The 23136-nt window shown below is 44.5% G+C and overlaps 2 protein-coding genes across 2 annotated transcripts; both read right to left on the bottom strand.

Moving 5' to 3' along the window:
* Positions 1 to 613: 613 nt before the first annotated feature.
* Positions 614 to 4981, bottom strand: MPEG1 (macrophage expressed 1). The gene has a single exon (XM_041723285.1). It carries the CDS (start codon positions 4887 to 4889, stop codon positions 2742 to 2744), a length of 2148 nt encoding a protein of 715 aa, XP_041579219.1. The 5' UTR covers positions 4890 to 4981; the 3' UTR covers positions 614 to 2741.
* Positions 4982 to 21739: 16758 nt separating this feature from the next.
* On the bottom strand, positions 21740 to 22702 carry LOC121471569 (olfactory receptor 5A1-like). Its single transcript, XM_041722367.1, has one exon. The coding sequence runs from the start codon at positions 22700 to 22702 to the stop codon at positions 21740 to 21742; it is 963 nt and encodes a 320-aa protein (XP_041578301.1).
* Positions 22703 to 23136: the final 434 nt, after the last annotated feature.

Raw genomic sequence — 23136 nt, 5'->3', positions numbered from 1 at the left:
CCTGAATATGAGGCCTGTGGGCCACCTCCCCAAGTCTGTGAGCAACCACAAACCCTGAATGGGGGTGGGGGAGTCCCTTTTCTCTTACTTTCCCCTACATTTGTCGCACCCACACATTTCACCAAGGGATCTGGCTTGACTTCTTGTCACTGAAGAAATAGAACCACACGGCAGGGGAAAATGTAAGTGAATCTATGCGGGAAAGAGCGCCTTAAAATACGAACATTTGCTTCTTTTGGTTCCCTCCACGTGACTACAATACAGGACGTTCCAACAGTTTGCAGGCTGTTGCTCAAACACATGTTTAGCATTAATCCTGCTGCTAACACAAACACGAAACGCAAATGCAAATGCAAAGCTGCCCTTGTCACCCAATGTGTCTCTGTTTCTGAGCGTCTAGGGAGTGCGGTTTTTGCACAAGCTGGGGTTTGGACTTTCCACAGAGCCCAGCTTGAGCTCCTGGGTCAGGACTACAGAGCCTGTGAACTCCTTGCTCTGGGTTCTGACTTTGCAAAATGATTCGATGACCATAAACTGCAAACCGTCCCACCCCACCCCAAGTTCTCGTTTCCTGTGGATGAACGGTCGGTACAGCATGTTCCTTAAGTACACATTTTAATGCACATTTAGGCATAATTTTATTAGAAAGCTAAGCTTGTGAAGAAGTTTTATTTCAGAGGGCAGTTAGTGCATTGAAAGTCTGAGAGCCTTTAGCTGTACTTTGTCTCTCTAACTCAGTAATCCTCAAGGAATTCATGGGGAATTTGCAGAAAAGTGATGAGCTCAGCTGAAAGTTACCCACAAAACACCCAGAGGTTTTAGAGAATATTTTAATGCTTTAAGTGGCAGGCTCCAGAGAAGAGGCTGCAGAAATCAGTGTCGGTGGCCAGGCAGCCGGGAGAGCTGTGCTCTGCTTCTGTGAGTCCCTTCTCTTCTCTCGCACAGCAGGAGATGAAGGAGTAGTAGCCTCCTTCCCATCTTCCCACAGGCTGCAATGCTGCAAGCGCCTCAGAAGGACTTATGTCAGCCTAAACTCATGATTGCGAATGTCAGTGAGGTGAGGACAGATTATCCTTCATAAGAATTAACTCATGGCATCTAATTTGGTGAAAAGCTATAGAACTATTAAAAAAGTCACAGAGAAGGGATGCCTGGCTGGCTTTGTCAGCAGAGCATGTGACACTTGACCTCAGGGTTGTGAGTTCCAGCCCCACTTTGCAGGGTCGGGGTGGGGGTGGCGGGCGGTAGTTAATTAAAAAAAAAAATTTTTAAATTCTGAGTAGGGGAGTATTAATAGGCTCACCCTAATCATTATAATTCAGTGAGATTGGTATTAAAATTGGGCAAGCCTCCCCCATCACTCCCCGCTACAAAAAGAGAAAAATAAATAAATAAAATTGGGCAAAGCCCTAAATGCTGGGTAAACAGTCATATATCCTGCTTGATCCCTGAGGGAAGTCAGCCTGGAACTGAAATAAATGTGTCACAAATGGTGTTGGATGCCTTTTTTGTTTCATGGGTTTGATCACGTCAGGCCCTTTTCTGCTGGGCAAGAAAAAAAAAAGGGCACATAATTGGTAGTTTCTACTCTGTTTTGGTTTTAGGGAGGAAATAATACATAGGGTGTGGGCTTACTTTGACTTCTTGCATTTTCCCTTGTCTCCCACCTCCAGAAAAATGCAGACTTCTTGTTGGAATGTGGTGTGTATGGGGGGGGGGGTGCATCTGCACACATGTGTTTGGGTTGTGTGCCTGTGTATGTTCGGGGGTGTATTTGGGGGAATGTGTGTTGGTGTGTTTGGGGGGTGCACATGTGTATGATCGGGGGTGTGTACCCGTGAGGCAAGGGTGGGTAGAGGAAAGGCCACTCACGGACAAAGTAGGGGTGGTTAAGGGGAAGAAGTCTACCTGCGGCTCCGCAAGCCAGGTAGGTGGTTAAGGGGAAGAATGGCAGTTTCCCCTTAGCACCGGGATCTTGTCCACTTTTCACCCTCTCTTCCCTCACACCTCGTCTCTGTCCCTTCTCCCTTGACCTCCTAATAGAAGATTATAAGTTAAAATATTTTTTTGAGGACTTTATGACACTAGTCTGAAGTCTAAGAGTCTGAACTGTGGCTGGGAAGCTGGAAAACGTGGACTTAGTAGGGACAGCATCTTTCCGCTCAGAGATGAGGTTGAGAGGACCCAGTTTGTCAGTACAGAGCCCTCAATGCTGAAAACCAGGGGCTGCGTGGGACTTCCTGTGTCTTCTAGAGGAGCTTTCAGCCTCCAGGAGCATGAAATCCAGAGAGACTTAAAATAAAAAAAACAGTGAGAGGATAACACTCACAGGCAGAAAGTCTTCTAGCTCGAGAATTGGAAACAGTGGCCGGTCTCAGATTAAATAAATGCATGGTCTCCAAAGCCAAAGGCCAACATGCTCCTTCCTCTCTTTTTTCACGTATGTATTCAGGTGAAGACAATCAATGACGCACACAGAGAAAAGACACCCCCTTGGTGTTCTGGCCACCAGGCTGGCTTTTGCATAGAAAAGTCACATTTGCTCTCCTACCCACCCCAACCCTGTCCACATAGCTCTGTTCACTTCGTCGCCTGGAGCCCTATGGAAGTCATCAAGTTATACCTGCTTTTTGTTGCACCTGCCACCCCAATCCTCAGGAAGGCAGACACAGAGCAAGACAGGACGAAAGGCGTGCTTGCAGCTCTGGCCAGAGACGAGAGGGACATTTCCCAGGAGACGCTTAGGCTGGACTCTGCTCCTGCTCTTGGCCAGGGGCGTCTCCGCTCTCTGCAGTGCCCGCAGCCAAACTCTGCCTCTCATCCTCCAGTGCCTGGTACCCCCTCTTCTTGTACTTCCGGGTGCCATAGATGGCCAGGGCAATGACAGCCGCCAGGACGGTGGTGACCCCCATGGTGACCCCAGCTGCTGCCCCTCCCGACAGACCCCCGCCATCCCCACGGATGACCTTCATGGCCCTGCGCAGCTCCAGCGGCTCCCCCAGCCTCCACTGGCGGGTCTGGGAATCCTTAATCCAGGAGCTTGCTGTCTCGCTATTCGTCACGATGACAGTATTGGTGGCAGCCTGACTCATGAGGGGTGGCCGGGTGTAAGGTGGGAGCCTGGCAGGGGGCAGAGACCCTCCTGTGAAAAGCCCGGACTTGACACAGTAGGACACTTGGCATCCATCACTGATGAGGGCTAGGTGTTGGCTGAAGCCCCCAGGACACTTTTTTAGAGAAGGTGCCCCTTCTGTAAAGGCAGAATTTACCAAGGGGTTCCCGACTGCACAGCTAAAGAACCCACCAAAGGGGACCGAAAATCTAAATCCCAACTCATAGTCCAGAGAGGCACATACCTTGAGGTTTTCAAAAAGTCTCAGGGGAAAGTAGCCAGCTGGGCAGGACTGCGCATTTGTCAAAGGGTTTATGCTCTTACCACTGAAGAGGCCCCCGAAGAGTAGTCCTGAGTTTTCCGGTATTTGGCCACTGGCCACACACCAAAAAGCCCTAAATTCAGCCTTCGCCACCTGGAACACGTCTTCGCACACCGTCTTGCAGAAGACGAGGAGGGTGCACTTGCGCCGGCACTCCAGGTGGTTGTAGCCCTCCTCGTGGACCTGGGATAGCAGGTGGATGGGGGAGTAGCCAGAGGGGCAAGAGAAAGCACCAGTGAGGGGGTTTCTCTGCTCCAAGGTTTGGCACAGTTGGGCGGCCTCCTTCCCTGAGAGCTGGGTGCATTCCTGAAAAACCCCCCCGAAGGAGAAGTTGGTCATTTTCCCCTCGCAGGAGCCATCATCGGTGTTGGCCTGAAAGTTGAAGTTGGGCGAATTGGCGTCTGTGCACCCAGGGTAGGTGTTGAATGCGTAATAGTGTCTCACGGCCGCCTCCACCGTCTTGGACAGCTTCTTCACCAGCGGCCCCGGCAGCTCGGGCAGCGTGTCGGGGCTGATGAAGAAGGGCAGAGGCAGGCCAGCACGGTCTATGGCCACCAGGTGGTTGGCGATGCTCTGCTGCCAGGCCTGGAGGGTGATGCCCGGATAGAAAGGAACCCCCCCGATGCTACGGACCCTGGAGTGGGTTCGGTTTGCGAGGTAGCTCTTGGTGAGCGCGTTCTGGGAGGTGTAGTTCTCCTCGAATTTGTAGTTCACGACATTCATGAAGGCGACACCAGCAGATGCCGTCACGGCAGTGTGGCTGCTCTGGCTGTCCTGTAAGAACGAGGCTCTGATGTGGTCCTCCTGGAGGAGGGCAGCTCCGGCATCCACACTGGTGACGACATGGGTGCCGTAGTTGAGGACCAGAAGCTCTGCCAGGTAGGTGGCCATCCGCGTCTGGTTGTTCTCCAGGCGGTCGGAGATGTCCATGAGATCCTTCTTGAACCCCCAGCTTAGTTTGGACGCTGAGTTGATTTTGACCGTGTAGATCAGGTTTCGGATCTGAACCCGGGTAGTTATGGCTTGGTCCTTCACTTGAAGGGTCTTCATCTGCTGGAAATCAGAGGAGAATTTGCCATTGACCTTCGAATACAGGGAGAGCTCCAGGTTGATGGAGCTGGAGGTGCTGCTCTGGTAATTCACCCAGGACTCCAGGATTTCGGAGTTCATCTCCAGGTTGCTCTGTTTCTGGGCGATGCTGGTGATTTCATCGGGGATGATGTACTGTCCATCCTCCGTGGTCCTGCAGCTCCCGTAGGTCAAGTCCATCACCCGTCCCATGTCCACATTCCGCAGGTTATCCCAGCCCCCTCCGGGTAAGACTTCTAGAACGGGTAGTTTTAAGGCGCTCTTGCATTTCTGAAATCCAGTCTCATTTGTCTGTTCCGAAGGCTTGTCCGTTTTAGCCCACGCTACCACTACCCAGAAGAGGATAGCACCCCGGACGCTGCTCATGGCTCAGACGGCTCTGGCCGCACGCCAGCCCTAAGCAGCAGCCAGAGAGCTGGGTGCAAACTAAACAGATGGGAAAGAAGGCAGTTGCTGAAACAAACACAACAGTTCTCCCAAAGCCACCAGTTCCTCTTTAGGCTGAGCTAATCGCAAAATAGAGAAATGAGAGTCAATTGGAAAACTAAGGTCCAACAGGACTTTGAAAACCTCATGTTGGGGATGCCTGGGTGGCTCAGCGGTTGAGGGTCCACCTTCGGCTCAGGGCGTGATCCCAGGATCCGGAATCGAGTCCCACATCGGGCTCCCTGCAAGGAGCCTGCTTCTCCCTCTGCCTGTGTCTCTACCTCTCTCTGTGTGTCTCTCATGAATAAAAAAAAAAAAAGAAAAGAAAAGAAAAGAAAACCTCATGTTGTACTAGATATATAAAGGCAGCCCTATGTCCCTTATTTTTTTTAATAATAAATTTATTTTTTATTGGTGTTCAATTTGCCAACATACAGAATAACACCCAGTGCTTATCCCGTCAAGTGCCCCCCTCAGTGCCTGCCAACCAGTCACCCCCACCCCGCGCCCTCCTCCCCTTCCACCACCCCTAGTTCGTTTCCCAGAGTTAGGAGTCAAGACTCCTATGTCCCTTATCCAGTTAACTACCCTAACTGCCCTCCCACCCCCCCCACCTCCCCGGCCCCAGGCTGGTGACTCTGCAACAGCAGAGGGCTCTCAGAAAAAGCACTACCACCTGTCTTAGGGTTTCCTCCGCGGGAGGTTTCCTGCTGTGAGAGGAAGTTTTGGTTTCCCTATTTGCTCACCCTCTTTTTTTTTTTTTTTTTTTTGCTCACCCTCTTGATGTCAGATTTTCCTTGACGGTTCTCTCCTGGGACTCCAAAACTAGTTTCCTTTTATTATAAATGCAGAGGTGAAGGGCATCATCGCCCCTGCTGAGACACCCTGCCTCCACCTCACCGGGGCGAGCTGCAGGCCCAGACCAAGGCCTGTGGTTCCCATTCGCCTGAGGGTGAAGGCAGTTCACACACAGGAAAGGAGTGAAAATCTTGGCCACGAGTCACGTGGGGTTTCATTGCTGCAAGCGTAATAATGCAGGCTTCAGAGGTACCACTACCTAAGGCAGAGCTGCAGGGACCCGAAGGGGACTTGGTTTTGCTGGAAACTCCAGTGTGCTGCCCTCAGCGCTCAGCTGAAGGCAAGTGGTTCCCCCCACAGTGTTGTTTCCTTTCAGGCAGAAATGTTTAAGCAAAGAGAAAACCCACACTCTAATCTAGGTTTTGATTGATCAAAAGCAGGCGGTGGCCAAAGAACCCTTGCGTACATATATACACGCTTACCCTCCTCTGTGTGTGTGTATAGTTGGCAATAAGTTGGTACCTGCTGTTATAGCTTTAATTTCTCATTCTGCTGTGAAGTTCATGTACTCAGCATAGAAGCATAAAGAAGAATATGGCTCTTTATTACTCATTTTTTTAAAGCACCGGTTCATTTGTTCTGTCGTTAGGAGGACGTGATTCCATGCATTTCCTTTTGCGTTCCAATGCTCTGTCTATGAGACCCCATAATTTGGAACAGAGTTTTCAGACCCACTGACCTAGGATGAGGATTAATTGAAGCCCGGCTCCATCACTTCCTTGAGATCACTAGGGTGCATCTCAGTACATTCAGTGGTAGCCAAAGAAGCCAAAGGAATTAATGCAGCCCCCAGGGGCACCCTACTGGCCCCCAAGTCTTACCATGAACCAGAGGCACTGCTGAAGCTGCATGTTTCAGCTTCCGGGTATCACTCCACTATCCCCTGTAGGCAACCTAGGGAAAGGGCTTCAGGGAATTGAATGGTGGCATATTGTCGTTAACGCAGTGACAGGTGTTTTTAGATAGAATAGACCAGTTGTCACAGGTTGAATTATTAAAACCTTGGGTTTATTCATGGCCAGGTTACCATGCTTGGAGGAATTCACTTGTATCTAGGAGGGTTTGGGATCCCTGGGTGGCGCAGCGGTTTGGCACCTGCCTTTGGCCCAGGGCGCGATCCTGGGGACCCGGGATCGAATCCCACGTCGGGCTCCCGGTGCATGGAGCCTGCTTCTCCCTCTGCCTGTGTCTCTGCCTGTGTCTCTGGCTCTGTCTCTCCTTCTATCTCTCAAGAATAAATAAATAAATAAAATCTTTATATCTAGGAGGGTTTAATGTATGAGCCAGTGTCCAGTTTATAGTTGGCCAGAGAAGCAAGCCTGTGCACGGGATGTCTGGCTCATTTATAAATGGGTTCGCTATAAACTTGTAGCTCAGTCGAGTGGTTCTACCACTAGAAAAATTAGAGCCGAGTGCCCTCGAGTACTTCCAACATGGTCATTCAAATCCCCACACACACTCCTCATCAGACTTCACAGGACTAGTTAGTCAGCATGAGAAAACCCTCACATTTGCCTGGGTTGGGAGACACGCTGATAATTTATTACTTTTTGTTTACCTGTTAACAGATCCCGTTGCATGCTCACTCTTCTGCAAAGAGAATATGAGCAAGGCAAATATAGATCATTCTTTATGCAGGTGTTGCTGTTTCTCTGAAAACCCAGTCATGTTATTTGAACAGTCTTCTTCATTTGTACCATAGCAAAAAGTGGCAAATAGCTAAAAGAGCCGATAGGAAGGGAAATTATATTGCATCCATATGACAAAATGTTGTACAGCCATCATAATTATACTTTCAAAAGATGTTAGTAACATAAGAAAGTCTTATGCCGGGGATCCCTGGGTGGCGCAGCAGTTTGGCGCCTGCCTTTGGCCCAGGGCGCGATCCTGGAGACCCGGGATCGAATCCCACATCGGGCTCCCGGTACATGGAGCCTGCTTCTCCCTCCGCCTGTGTCTCTGCCTCTCTCTCTCTCTCTATGACTATCATAAATAAATAAAAAAAATTAAAAAAAAAAGAAAGTCTTATGCCATAATGTTAAGTGATAAAAGCATGATAGACATTCAGCATGACCTCCACTATGTACACATGTGTATCACCAGAGGGATATACACCCACCCACCGACAGCAATGATATCCAGCTGGTAGGTTTTAGAGATGATGTACATTTTTCCCTCTTACTTTCCTGTTTTTTTTTTGTTTTTTTTTTTTTTTAGTTTTCAACAAGAGCTTATCTCTACTCATCTGACACATTTTTAGTGAGAATCTGCTAAGTACCAAACACAGTGCTGGGTATGGAATAATCATCGCTCTTGTACTCAGGAAAATAAGCAATGAATATGCATTAAAAAAAAGCCAAAAGAAACTAATTATTTTTGGAATCTCCATGTACCTGAAATGATCCGAAGCCTGAGTCTGTGAATGCTGTGTTCAAGGAAGTTCTCTTTTCTATTCATGGAGAAACAATGAAAAGAGAAGTATAAAATGATGGGAATTCCAGCATGACTTAAATTTGCGTGCCACAAGCAGGAATTGTGGCTCATGGCTGTCAGGTGTGAGGAAGTGGCCTGAGACCTTGACTATGCCCCATTTCTTTCTTGCTTGACTCTGCTCACCAGCAACTTCCTTTGCTTTTTCTTGTGCTGAAATGCATATGTGATTGCAGAAACCCCCCAGTGGCTACTCTCTAGGGCCTAAACACCAAACTTTGGCCTCTAAAAGAAAAAGGCAACTTTTCTGCAAAAGATAGACATCAGTGCTGCAGAAGACTGATTTCACTTCCTCCAGAAAGAGGCAAGAGGGAAGTCCCATGTCTGCTTTCTTTCTCAGTTTGAGCACGTGCAACCTTCTGAGCCAAACCATGATTCACGTCTGAGGTTCAGTTCTGTGGGGGTTTGGAGCGGGTTCAGGTGTTTCCTACTTCTGCCTCTCACCTGTGGTCTGACATGGCCAGGAAGCCCTGGATGTGTTTGTGGGGACCAATCTCTTTCTTTTAGCAGGGATCCAGGAAACCAGTCAAATGGTGGCAAAATGCATTGGGGAACAGTGTCTTCTAGAGACTCTGGAATAAACTTGGTTCTGGAAAACCCAGGAGGTATCAGTTAACAAAGTGACAACATTTTCTTTTCTGGAAAGTTGATTGCTAAGCTCATGTTTTGAGAGCTGCTTTGTCAAGCCCTTTCCCTCTGAGACTGTTCTTCCCACCAGGATTGTTTGCATTCTGACCCCAAAAATAAGAACACTGTGGTTCCTTGTGTCCTTTTAATCTTGATAAAAACAGAAGGCCCATGTGAAATTCTGCATATTCCCACTGAAAGCAAGATCAGGATTTGGTGGCCTATTGGTAGCCATTTAACACTTTTCCCTCCTCTCTTCCTCCCAATTCTTCTAATGCTTTTTCTCTTTATCAACTAGTCCCTTTCTGCTCTATTTTTCCTCTTTGCCATTTCTATATATATAGGTTTGAGGGACACAAGTCTGTGATGTAAGGTGATATTTCCACTTCACTAAAGAAGAAATAAATACTGATCCTGTGTTTAGGCTGCGCTTCCTTATTCCACATCATGGCAGACATCACTCATCGGACACACTGTCCATTCCTGCTGAGCTCTGAGGCTGCCCCTGTACCCTTCCAGGACATTCTAACGGAAGCTTGTTTCATCCGTCCATTAAATAAATACGTGCTTTTTATATTTATTTATTTATTTATTTATTTATTTATTTATTTATTTATTTATATTGTTTTGCTTTTTAAATTTAAATTCAATTAGCCATCATTAGTTTCAGAGGCAGAGGTCAGTGATTCATCAGTTGTGTGTAACACCCAGTGTTTATTACATCACGTGCCCTCCTTAATGCCTGTCACCCAGTTACCCCATCCCCCACCACCTTCCTAAATAAATACTTACTGAGTATCTTTTATTTGGCCCATTGTAGATGCCATATTTGGAGCAGCCAACACCAAATGTAATGCTCTTTTAAAAGTCTGGGTGATCGAGTGAGCTCTCAAAATTCCCTTCCCTTTCTACCTCCTTTCCAATCTAAGTTCTGCGGAGACAGAGCAGTTAGGACCAACCCATTCCCCCTCCCTATCTACCTTCAGGATGCCTAATGACATCAGTCTAATATGAAGAGCGCTTCTTGTATTCTCCTTCAGCTGAAAGCAGCTTCACATAAGGGCTTTGCACACAACAGGAATGGAAAGACAGTGGGATTCCCATATGTCCTCGATTTTCAGTCTCCACGTCTTTCCTATTGTGTAACTTCCTCTTTGAGGAACAGCTGAACAAAAGAAGTAAACTGAGTGACATTTGACCTCCCTGGGTCCACTGCTGACAGATTTCGTATTCTACATTTGTTTTGTTATTGGGTAACAAGACCAGTCTAATGTTCAATCTTTCCCTCTTTAACCACAGGATCTTCAGATGGAACTTTTTTTCTTTCCACCTGAAATAATCATGAATAGGTTAAAGTAAAACAAGCAAATTAGGTCAGCTGGTTCTTCCAGAATTATGTGGAATTGGGAGCTTCGGATCCTCCGTTGAAATATTCTTGTTGCCTTAGGGGCTCCTGAGTGGCTCAGTCTATTGAGTGTCTGGCTCTTGGTTTTGGCTTGGGTCATGATCTCAGGGTCGTGGGATAGAGACCAACATCAGGCTCTTTCCTCAGGGGGGAGTCTGCTTGGGGCTCTCCCTCTCCCTCTCCTTCTGCCCCTCCCCCAGTTCATGCATTCTCTTGTCTACTTACTTCCTGTGTCTAAAATAAATAAATATTTTTTTAAAAAAAGAGATATTCCTATTCTCTCTCTCTCTCTCTCTCTCTCTCTCTCTCTCTCTCTCTCTTTTGGTGATCTAAATGTGACATGGGCTGGAGGGATGCCTGGGTGGCTCAGTGGTTGAGAATCTGCCTTTGGCTCACGTCATGATCCTGGGGTCCTGGGATCAAGTCCCATACCTGTGTCTCTGCCTCTCTCTTCATGTCGCTCATGAATAAATACATAAACTCTTAAAGAAAAAAAGCATGGGCTGTGTTGTGGGTCTATCCAGTCTCTGGGCTTTATTCTGCTTAGTGGAGTCACTCAAAATATCTCAAGTCTGGACTGATAAACATGGATGTGAAACAGAGTTTTAAGAATTAAAATGTAGGCAACATCCTAGCTCCATATGTGACTTTGGGCACATTCTGGAAACTCCCTAAACCTCTGTCACCTCAACTATGAAACACAAGCAGTAGCATCTACATGTGTGTAACAGGTAAAGTTGTAAATCATCCATGTAAAGCAATCATCTGTGGAAATCCCTATATGACTGAGATAGGAGCTCTGCTTTCAGCTTTGCTGACTTTGCTGTCATGTTCAAGTTCAGTCCTTTCACAGTGGAAATGGGAGAAAAGGTGTGTTAAAGCAGTTCAGGAGCTTCACTTTCCTCTGGTTGTCCATTTGACAGCATGGGAAACTGTATTAACTCTGAGGGATCACCTGAATATTTTTTACTAATATCCAAAACAAAGACAGGCATCTCTTTAAGAAAGACAGTCTAGTAGCGATACCACCTGGATTAATGACAAAGGTAGATTAGAAGTAATTGGTTGCTTTATCAAAGAATTCATCCTAGGAGTCTTTTAGAATAGGGTTGACAAGTGTTTTCTGTAAACGGCCAGTGAGGAAAAAATTTAGGCTTTGCAACTAAATGATCTCTGTGGTACCTACTCAATTCTGCCCTGGTAGGTCAAAGGTAGATGATATGTAAACACATGCACGTGCTACGTTCCAATAAATCTTTATTTATAAAAACAGGGTGGGAGAAGGGCTGGATTTTGGCTGTGGTCTTTAGTTTACTGATGCCCAATTTAGGATCACAGAATTATAGAATCCCATAATTGGAATGGACCTGCTCTCCAAGCCGAAGCTTGAGCCTCCTCCAATACAGTCTTACAATCTGGTATAATCCAACCTCTGCTTAGATGTCTCTAGGACAGAGTGGTTTTCTACCTACTGTCTGCAGAAAATTCTGATTCTTAGAAAACACTTTATTCAACTGAACCCAAATTGTCCATTTGATCCTCTGGTGGCTAAGATCAGACTTTTTGGGCTATGGCCATCTTGACACGATACTGTATACCAGATCCAAGTAAGAGAAGGTGTTTGCCTTACATGCCCACCATCCTGGGGGTTCTGTGGGATTATGATTAAGTCTTTCTTGTTTAATGACTAATCAGAATGGATGAGGACCATAGTGTGAGGATCCTAGAGGCCTCTTGTTGGCCCAACTATTCCTCTACTGGTGGATCATGGAGAATTTCAGGGTTTCCAAGGCAGGGATCAGAGCAGATAGGGTACTTTGTAGGCTTGGAAAAGCACCTGTTAACCTACAAGAATATATTTCAATATTTTCAAAATCTATCTGCATGAATACCAGTCTTCCACAGAAGAGCATCTGACACAGTAGGTGGTCAATAAATATTTGTTGGAAAAAATAGCTGAATAAAAGAACTTTATTTGTTCTTGGAACTCTATTAATGAGATTCTAGAACAGTCAATGACATAGACATATGGGCCCCGAGGTGATGAAACAAATAGGGCAAGACATTCCATTTGAGAGGGTCATCTAATTTATGTTTGAAGCTGGTAATCTACATCCCAGAAATTATTTTATGCCAGCATTCTGAGGCTTGTCAAAATTAGGACTAGACAGACAAAAAAGACAAATACTATAGGATCCTGCTTATATGAGGTTCCTAGAATAAGCAAATTCATAGACAGAAAGTAGAATAGCATTTACCAAGGATTAGGGCAGGGAGAAATGAAGAGTGTGAACATGTAAGAAAATTTTGACCATGTGTGTTTTTTAGTGAGTGTTATGGAGACAAATACAAAATGAAGAGTCATCTTTTGACATCCTATGTTGTATCTGGAGACCATAAACACTGCTGGACCCAAAGAGACTTTGGCTCTTGCCTCACTTTTGAGTTCAGCTGTAGCACTGGGCCATGTGGGACATGTTTTTTCTAGTCGTTGGTCAGAGGAACTGGATAATGCAACCCTGAAGTACAGAGGACTTAATTCCATGGATCAGCAAATATTAGAGAATTAGAGACAAGAGAAGCCAGGATCTGGCAAATAATTTGCTCTTCCTTCCAATGGCCTGTTTGGAGGACTGGTGGCTTCTGCGATCTGTCTGAAGATACCACAAAACTGTGTCTTTCCTGAAGCTGTGATCAGCTCAGTAACATACCCTCTTAGTTTGCTTTATGTCCCTCCTTGCCTTAGCAATCCTTTGCCCCTTTACCTTTGCTGCCCTGGGACTGTACCTCCCAATGAAACACTAATTAATGTACAGCATTAGTTAATATTATAATGTCCCTCTTATGGGCTCCATAGCATTCCTTGGATTTCTCACTGCATATTTTAATGGCCGTTTTTGTTTGACTTTCTCTTCTAGTAAATTGTGAGCTCCTTATGGGAAAAGACTGTGTCCTTTCACGTCGTTGCATTACAGGGTCTAGCGCAGTATTTGGTACATAGCTGATGCCCAGTCAATATTTGTTATTACTGAATGTGTAAATAAATGAGTAAAACAGACAAAGCTGACAATAATTCTAAAACACAGCCCTGGAAAATCAGGTCCTGAGCAGTTGGGAATGAATATTCAAGCCGAGACAACATTATTATAGGATTTTTATTTCAATTTACACAAATATTTCTGAGCACATGCTCTGGGCCTACTGTGTGCTCTTTGTATTTCTTATTGTAAAATAATTTGGTTTTCTGATCTATAATTATATCCTCAATGAATCTGGGATTGTGTGAGCCTAGTGTCTTACATAACAAATGAATTATAAAAGCCCAGAGGGAGTGCTCCTATGTACCAAGAGCTTTTGCCTTATTTATGTCTGAACTAAACTTTACATGTTTAAATCTCTGGCCCTGCAGGACTGAACCCATGTCTACTCCTATGTGGGATATGGGTTCAGTCCACCTTCACCTCTATCTCTGCCAAGTACCTGCAGCCAGTGAGACTGACCTAAAGGTACCAGGCTTAGCCTCTCTGCACCCTTCCTTCCTCTCTCCTCTCCCTGGTTCTCATGCACAGTGTGCAAGCAGGGCCTGCATGGAGGGTGGGGTAGAAGTTGAGTAGGAAGGGGAAACTATCAGAACTGACCTGCCCCGATTCTGATGACAGTTCCATCATGCTGACAGTCAGGAGAAGGACAAAGGAAAGTAGAGGAAGAATTAGAAAGAGAAACAGGTCAGCATAATGCAGAAGAAAATAGGAAGGGTTTATTTAAAATTTCTGGTTGTTTCACAGCCAAATCTGAGCTTGAGAACTGGCTAATGAGAGTGAGGGTCTTGGCTCTGGGGTTTCCCAGGTCTTGAGAAGGTTTTTCTTTCCCTCTTTCCTCCTAGTCCTCTTTTGAAGCTAGGTTTTTCACATCTACCTGGGAAATTAGGGCATCGTGGGGCAGTACAAGTAGCACAGGGCTAGAAGTCTGGGGATATGGATTCTGTTCCTCATCTGCCACTAACCTGTTGGTGGCCTTAGTAAGTCACTTCTCTCTGAATCTCTATTTCTTCATCTATAAAATAAAAGTTTATTGAGCTCCTTTGCAGCATCTGCATGATGTGTGATCCATGAGTCCACCATCCAATTAACTTGCTTCAGCTGAAAGCTACAGCGGGGGTCTTTTCCAAATCAATGTTGAAGATATTTTGTCCCATATGGGTCATGGTATGTACCTTTATCCACTTGTTGTTCCTGCTGCTACTTCCTCTTGCTGGCGTGTTTCCTTGTGTGGTTTATAACTTATGACTCTTGAGCTCCTTTTCCACCAGGGTTTGCTGTGGGAGGCTGGTTTGCTCTGGTTTGTGTAGTTGTCCCTCCAAGGTGGCTTTGAACTTGCCTGATACTCCTACTGGACCAGTGTTTATGTTAATTTCTTTGTTTGCCATCAGTGTGAAGACCTCACATCTGTGTGAACACAGGCCTGGGGTTCTGATATTTCTTAGAAGATGGAAAGCATCTCAACCATTTTCTACAAACACATGGGTGGGGTTTTTCTCATCTGCAGGTGGTGGGTTGGACAGCAGCCTCTCTTGACTCCTAGCCCGCTTATATTTTGCACATGGGCCCAGTGGCCCGGATCACCTCCCACAGCCCAGTACCTCGCTGTGACTCAGAAATCCCCTTAGCCACAGAGCTTCAGCTCCACTCTGATTTTGAGTTCTCTCCTCTCTGGTACCCAAATATTTCCCTCCTTGGTTTTGAGCTTGAATCTTTGTGTTTGGAGAAACGTGTCTCTGCCTGTGTGTCTAAGGCAGAGGTGAGTCCTCCACAGGTGGAGTCAGCTTAACCAGCCACATTCTGCCTTGTTGTAGTTATTTTGTATGGTGAACTCCTCCTAAATATACTGGCTGGCCACACATGCACTGTGGTATCAGGGCTTTGGGAGGCACACTTTGCTGCTATCACATTCTTCCTCCCACTAAGAGAACTCCTTCCCTAAAGTCTGAAGTTGTTTCTCCACAGGCAACAACTCTGTTTCCACTGGGAGAGCTCGGGCTTCCAATGTGACCAGTCTTTCCCTCTTGCTGCACCCCCAGAAAAAGATGGAGAATAGCTATTCTCACAAAGTGACAAGAACAGAACATTTCCTGAGCTGGGGAATGGAAGGAGAGCATCTGTTACTGTACCAGTAGGGTGGACAGAGGGAAAGATGAAATAAGATGAAGTCCTGGGTTGAGGAAGGCCTGAGACCAACTTAATTGGTAGTGGGATGTTGATAAGACCCACCTCTTCCCTCTTTCCCCTTCAGGTCCATGGTGTGTGTGTGTGTGTGTGTGTGTGTGTGTATGTGTGTGTGTGTGTGACTGTGTGTGTTTCTATGTGTGATTGTGTATGAGTGTATGTGTTTGTGTGTCAGAGTACTCTGTGTGTGTGTGTTTCTATGTTGTATGATTGTGTATGAGTGTATGTGTTTGTGAATGAGAGTACTGTGTGTGTGTGTGTGTGTGGAGAAAAGTGCATGCTCAAGGCACTGGGAGTCAGGAGAAATACACTTGAGTCCTAGTCTTGTTGTTTTCTCGCGAATTGCTTCTTTTCCTTGGCCTGTCTTTTCCTGGTTTACAAAATTAGAGGACCAGATTAAATTCACAGATTATAACATAATTTTAACAGTGGAACCTTTATTTTCAAAGGCAAGTTTACACAGAAACTCATATTTAAAACATGTAAAAAGGGGGGGGGATGGGGAATTGCCTTGATTGGCTGAACAAGAGGCCAGGGCCCCAAAGCCCAGTGGTTTCCCCTTACCCTCCCGGCATGGGAGAGGCCTGTAGGGATCCCTGCAACCCCCAGAACATGATATGAAAACAGCTGCTCCACATGTACTTTTCCATTTCTTCTAGGGAAGCATCATAATTATGATCAGAAGGAGCAAAGTATCCCTCGCCATGAAATTCACACGACAAAGCTGAGTGGCATGATTTCCCTGAAAACAGGAAGTCAGAGTTGCCAGACTTGAAGCAAAGATCCTTGGCCCACACCATGTTCCCCGCTGGAGCAGTTTCACCTCCTCCTGGAGAAGCTGTTCCACAGGCCGCATCAGCTGTCCTGGAGCGCTTGGAGGGCTGCTGGGCTGGAAAGGGGGTGCGTTCATGAACCAGCTGCGAGCCATTAGCAAATCAGTTCACCCCCACCCCCACTGTGAGCTTCAAGTCTTTATTTGTGCAAAGAGGGGAGTGGAACAGTTTAGTCAATGGTAGGTCACCTACAGCTCTAAAAACGTCCTGAGATACAGTCATATGATTAATGTGCTCACAGAAACTCTTTGTGCACACAGTGCATGTCCGGCACCACGCTGCCATGGTGATTGCAGTTTAATGTGAAGGCAGACAGGAAACAATGAGGAACTGTATGAAAGGGAAGTATGGAGGGCTAAGAGAACATTTGGGAGGTCCTCAACTTTGACTGGGGGGTCAGGATGGTCCTCCAACATAGAGAGAGAGAGAGAGAGAAACACAGAGGCTCAGAGAGAGGCAGAGACAGAGACTGAGAGAGAACAGGGGGAATTATGGGGAAGAAGTCTAGAAAGACTACAGAGTAGGAACATGGGTGAGATTGGAGCAGAGGTCAGAGACATCAGCGATCTCCATGACTAATTCACTTTCAAATGTACCAACCCAATTCTTGACTCGGTTGGTCCAACAGCACAGGTAAAAATGCCCCACATCACTCAGCATCAGGGAAATACAAATCAAAACCACAATGAGATACCACCTCATACCAGTGAGAATGGCTAAAATTAACAACTCAGGAAACAAGAGATGCTGGCAAGGATACAGAGGGGAACACTCTTGCACTGCTGGTGGGAATGCAAGCTGGTGCAGCCACTCTGGAAAACAGTATGGAGGTTCTTCAAGAAGTTAAAAATAGGGCCACCCTATGACCCAGCAATTGCACTACTAAGTGTTTACCACAAATATACTGATGTGGAATGCCAGGACACCTGCACCCCAATGTTTATAGCAGCAATGTCCACAACAGCCAAACTATGGAAAGAGCCCAGATGTTCATCGACAGATGAATGGATAAAGAAGATATGCTTTATGTATACAACAGAATATTACTCAGTCATCAAAAAGAATGATCCACTTGTAACAATGTGGATGGAACTAGAGGGTATTATGCTCAGTGAAATAAGTCAGAGAGAGACAAATATGCTATGATTTCATTTATACATGGAATTTAAGAAACAAAACAGAGGACGATAGAGGAAGGAAAGGAAAAATAAAATAAGATAAAAACATAGAGGGAGGAAAACCATAAAAGACTCTTAACTATAGGAAACAAAGCGTCGCTGGAGGGGAGGTTGCTGGGGTGTGGCATAATGGGGTGATGGGCATTAAGGAGGGCACTTGATGCAATGAGCCCTGGACATTATATGCAACTGACAACCCACTAAATTCTACCCCTGAAACTAATAATATAGGATATGTTACCAAAATTGAATTTAAATAAAAAACTTTAAATGCACCAACCTTGTGCATAAAGCAAACTCTTAGACATTTTTATATTCTACTTTGCTCCCAAATACTTGAGCAAGCAGTTTGCAAAGATATATAAAATATATATGGTCATAGAACAAAGAATGGTGAGAGACACAAAGCAGGGATGCAGAGGAGAACTGGGAATATGAATAAGAGTGCGCACCAGGTGACCCAAATTCTTACTACAAATGGGTCACAGATTTCGCTCAGAACTTTTCAGAAGCCAGTATAGACAGAGTTCATGTTTCCAAGTTCACTGATACAATTCACAAGTGTTAATAGGGGGAATACAGAAAAATTATTGCTATAAGGCAGGTGTTAGTATATTTCTTCTAGAGTCCTCTACTATAAACAGTTCATTGTGGATGCTGATACAATGCCTCTTATCTGGCTTAATCCAGGGGTAGACTTTAAAACATCAATCCTCCTCCCTAATGGTCCCATTGACCCAATGATATTGCTCCTCTAGACTGTTCTCCTTCACCAGAGACTACAGCACAACTGGACACTTATTCATCTGAACCCAAATGCAAATGCTCTAAGTTGAGATGGAGTATCATCACTACTGTTACCTTTTAAAAGCATTACAAATTCATTATTAATTTAATTTTGCTTTTGTTTTAACATTTCTGTATCTCCCTTGTCTCAAGGTCACTTGGGAATAAAACCATTTATAAAATGGTCTCACTGAGAAATCCATTTTTGAATAATACTGTTTTATTTTATCATTTTATTTGCTTTTTTATTTAAATTCAATCAGCCAATATATAGAATAATATTAGTTTCAGATGTAGTGTTCAGTAATTCATCAGTTGTGTATAAGTTTTTGACAGAATTTGCTTTAATATTTTCTTTCTTCATTTCTGGACAATGCCAAACATACATTGTTTGCAATGCACAGGAGAATGTGCATTTTCAATTAATGGTCTAGTGTTGTGTAGATATGTGCTTAGGATCTCCCTCACTTGTTAGTGTGTGCCTTTGTGTTTACTTGACCACCTTCTGAGACTTACATATTTCATTTCTTAGATAAAAATGGTTAAAACCCTATTTTGTGTTTATATGTGGTCGTAAGAACTGGAAAAGAAAGTATATAGAGTATATAGATATTACATTGTATGTAAATGAAAACAATAAACAATCTTATCTAGCAGAATAATTTTAAGGAGTAAAGGAATACATATAAAGAGGTTATCAGGTAGGAAAAAATTAAGTTTTGTTATCATCCTTCATCAAGGATATGAGAAGATAGGTGCCCTAGAATGTTATTGGCAGCAATATCTATCGGTAGCCACTTTAGAGAGAATTTGGCAGCGTCTATTAAAATTTGAAAATAGACAAACCCTATAAATAACAATTCAACTTCTGTTTTTTTTTAAAAAAAATATTTTTATTATTTATTTATCCATGAGAGACAGAGAGAGAAAGAGAGAGAGAGAGAGAGAGAGAGAGAGAGAGAGGCAGAGACACAGGCAGAGGGAGAAGCAGGCTCCATGCAGGGAGCCCGATGCGAGACTCAATTCCAGGACCCCAGGATCACGCCCTGGGCAAAAGGCAGGCAATAAACTGCTGAGCCACCCATGGATCCTCAATTTCTCTGTTTCTACCAGAAAAATTTGGTATTAGCAGGAAAAGTTATGTCCAAGCACGTATATTGCAACGCTGTTTGTAATAAACTAACAAAACTGGAAAGTACCTAAATGTCCATCAATGCAGAATAGGTACATAAATTTTGGTGTGACAATTTTGTGAAATAATTTAAAAGACTGAGGTAGATTTATATGGATAGCATGGAAAGAGCTCCAAGAAATAATGTTGAATGGAAAAAAACAAACAAACCAGAGTATGGAAGGACCACTCAGTGTGATACCATTTATGTAAATATACACAGAGCTACATAAGGCAATATTATATATTGGTATGCTTATGAATGTTAGTATGCAGGAAAACTGTAAATTTGCACACTAACATAACAGTCATTACCTCCTGGGGAGTGCATGAAGGAATTGATACTGAGAACTATGGTCAAAGGGGACATTTTCTTATCTATAGTATTCTAACCCAGAAAGGAATCTGTGTGTATGCTATAGACTTGAAATGGAATCTTGGGGCACCTGGGTGGCTCAGTCAGTTGAACATCTGGATTCTTGATTTCAGTTCAGATCATGGTCTCAGGAACCTGGGATAAGCCCCATGTCAGGCTCCATGCTCAGTGGGAGGATTTCTCTCTCCCCCTCCCCCTACTCTCTCTCTCTCTAAAATAAGTCTTAAAAAAAAAAAGAATTGAAACAGAATTTTTTTAAACTGCTGGGCACAATGCCTAGCATATAGTAAGCATCTAATAAGTGTTAATTCCCTTACTTTGGCATAAAATCTCAAAAACATCTGCCAAGTGAATTTGGATTTTATTCATTTATTAAACAAATATGTATATATTAAACGTATAGTTTGCCCCAGTCATGTCTAATGTTTTAACAGAGAGCAGTTTACATAAGATGTTAACAACTCAAGGAGAAGACTAATAACTGAACAAGAAAAAATAAGAAAGTGTCACAGGTGCTGGCAGAAATAGAGGATGTGACGGGAACATGTTGCTGTAACTCTTAACTTGGTTTGGAGAAATCAAGGATCAAGGAACACTACAGATAATGCAAGTGGTCAGAGACGAGATCAAATAACAGCATGAATTAAAAGAAGGCAGACTATTTATAGCCAAAGTTGATATGACTTAGGGATGGCTGTCATGACTCACCACAACTTATATACACAACCATTAGAGAAGCAGGACTTCAGAAATGTTTGTCCTTTGCTCAAGAACTATCTTGTAAAATAGGATCAAAGACAATTTAAAATCTACACTCAATTCTGCTCACTGACTTGGTTGTCCCATCTCGTGTCCTGGAGTGGGATAGTGCATAAAAATGAAAGCAGAGATATCGGATTCATGGGACAGGCTGAGGTCAAATTCCAGAGAGACAAGAGACAAGATAAGAACCCTAGAACACAAAGTGCAAGTGAGCTGGGGATAGGGTGAGGACAGAGAGGAAATATCCATACAGGGTGAAGAGTAAGAACTGTCCAGGAAGCAGATATAGAATTAGAGTTTCCAGAGGAAGTTTTCCTTCCCTGATCCTGTTCCTTAAACCAGGTGGTCCAACCCAGTAACTAGATGGTTTCAGTCATGAAAATGAAACATATGGCACTCTACTCTCCTTTAGAGTTTCTTACTTAACCTTCTTTCTGCTTTTTGCTCTCTGTGACTTCACAACTTTGGATCTACTGGTTTGGGCTCCTATTTCTGGTTCAGTGGACTTCAGGCCCTCACATATGTGACCATTGGTTCATCTCAAATATAGTCTAAAGGCATCCTATTGGTCTCCTGGCTCTGAGAAACCATTTCTAGACCCAACCAGTTAGAGCTCTCAGGCTCCTGAGCCAGAGTCAGCCTTCCTGGTCAGTATCAACCTTTGGTTAGGTAGGAATCCAAAGGAAGAGGAATAGAAAACTATTCCACTAGTCCCAAGTGGCGAATGGATTGGTATGAGGAGTGTTACATTGTAAAGAGGTCTGTAGTGGATTCTTGTGGTCCTGGGTCATGACCCAACTGGCTCTAAGGCACGGCATCCTGGACCCAGTGCCTGATGCCATTAAGCTAAAGAGCATCATCAAAAAAGCATATTTATTTTCTATTGCAAGTGACCAAAATCAAAACTGTATCTGTCCATGACAAGAAAGGTAAAGAGAAGAAAAACCTTTGTTGTACCTAATCGTGCAATAGGCATGTAGGTTGGGGAATCTTGCTTGAAATAGTTTCTTCATTACTCAAAATCCGTGACCCACTTATTATTATGTCTATTTACATATAGCAAAACTTAGGATTTTTTTAACTCAAGGAACTATAAGACACAGAGAGGATATCTGCTTCTTCCTGTCCTTGAGTTTTTTCAATGCATCTTTGATGTCCTTGTTTCGCAAACTATATATGATAGGATTCAGCATGGGAATCACAGCTCCGTAGAACATGGACACCACCTTGTCTTGGTCCTGCGAGTAGCTAGCACTAGAATGAAGGTATGAGAAGAGACCAGAGCCGTAGAAGAGAATCACCGTGGTCAGATGAGAGGCACAGGTGTTGAAAGCCTTCATCCGCCCTTGGGTTGAATGGATCTTCATGACAGCAGCAATGATGTAGCCATAGGACACCAGGACAACAAGAGCTGATGTCCCACCGACTGCACACACAACAAGAAAGTTCACTACCTGGCTGAGGAATGTACTAGAGCAAGATAAGACCAGCAGAGGTGGCAGGTCACAGAAAAAGTGATTAATGACTCGTGGCCCACAGAAATGCAGCTGGAATACAGAGCTGGTTTGGACCAATCCAGTGAGGAACCCTCCAGTGTATGCTGTAATGGCCATCCTCACACAGATGGTGGGCGACATGAGGGCTGTGTAGAGCAGAGGGTTGGAGATAGCCGCATATCGGTCATATGCCATGGCTGCCAGAAGACAGCATTCAGTGCCTCCCATCCCAATGAAGAAGAAAAATTGAGCAGCACAGCCCACAAAGGAGATGGTCTTCTGCTGCTTGAAGAAGTCACAGAGCATCTTGGGGGCAATGGAGGATGTATATGAGATATCAACAAAAGACAAATTTCCAAGGAAGAAATACATGGGGGAATGGAGGCATGATTCCATCCTGATCAAGACAATGAGGCCCAGGTTCCAAGCCAGAGTCATGGAGTAGATCCCCAGAAACAACACAAAGAGGACAACTTGTAGCTCTGGATGCTCTGAAAATCCCACAAGGATGAAATTGGATGTCATGCTGATGTTCCTTCGCACGGCCATGTGTCTTCTCTCTGCTGCCTGCAGAGCCCCAGAGGGAGATTCCTGGGGAGTGAAAATCCAGGTGAAGAAACTGCTTTGTTCTGCCATGGAGTCATAGACTCCCTGAGTCACAAGAGACACTAGAAAGCAAATGTCCTACCTCTGTCCAACGTGGAACTCCTCTCTACAGGACTTATTGGGTCTTTCATGGAGATCATTGTCACCCTGATCTGAAGCACTGTTCATGCAAAACTGACAGCTCAGAATTGACTGGCATTTTTGCATTGTGTGGTTCATCACTTTCGCTTCCAAGGCTACCACTTTCCTGAAGGAAGTTATTAATAGAACTTGGACTAAATACCCCATTTTTTCTCACTTGCTTTAAGCATTGTGTTCAGATCATTCAGCCACTCAGATTTATGCTAGATACTTTTTTTCTTTTCTTTAAGAAAATT

This window comes from Vulpes lagopus, chromosome 11 (genome assembly GCF_018345385.1).
Source record: "Vulpes lagopus strain Blue_001 chromosome 11, ASM1834538v1, whole genome shotgun sequence".
Lineage (NCBI taxonomy): Eukaryota > Metazoa > Chordata > Mammalia > Carnivora > Canidae > Vulpes > Vulpes lagopus.
The sequence above is the reverse complement of the archived record's forward strand: the minus strand, read 5'-3'. Positions and strand labels throughout refer to the sequence as shown.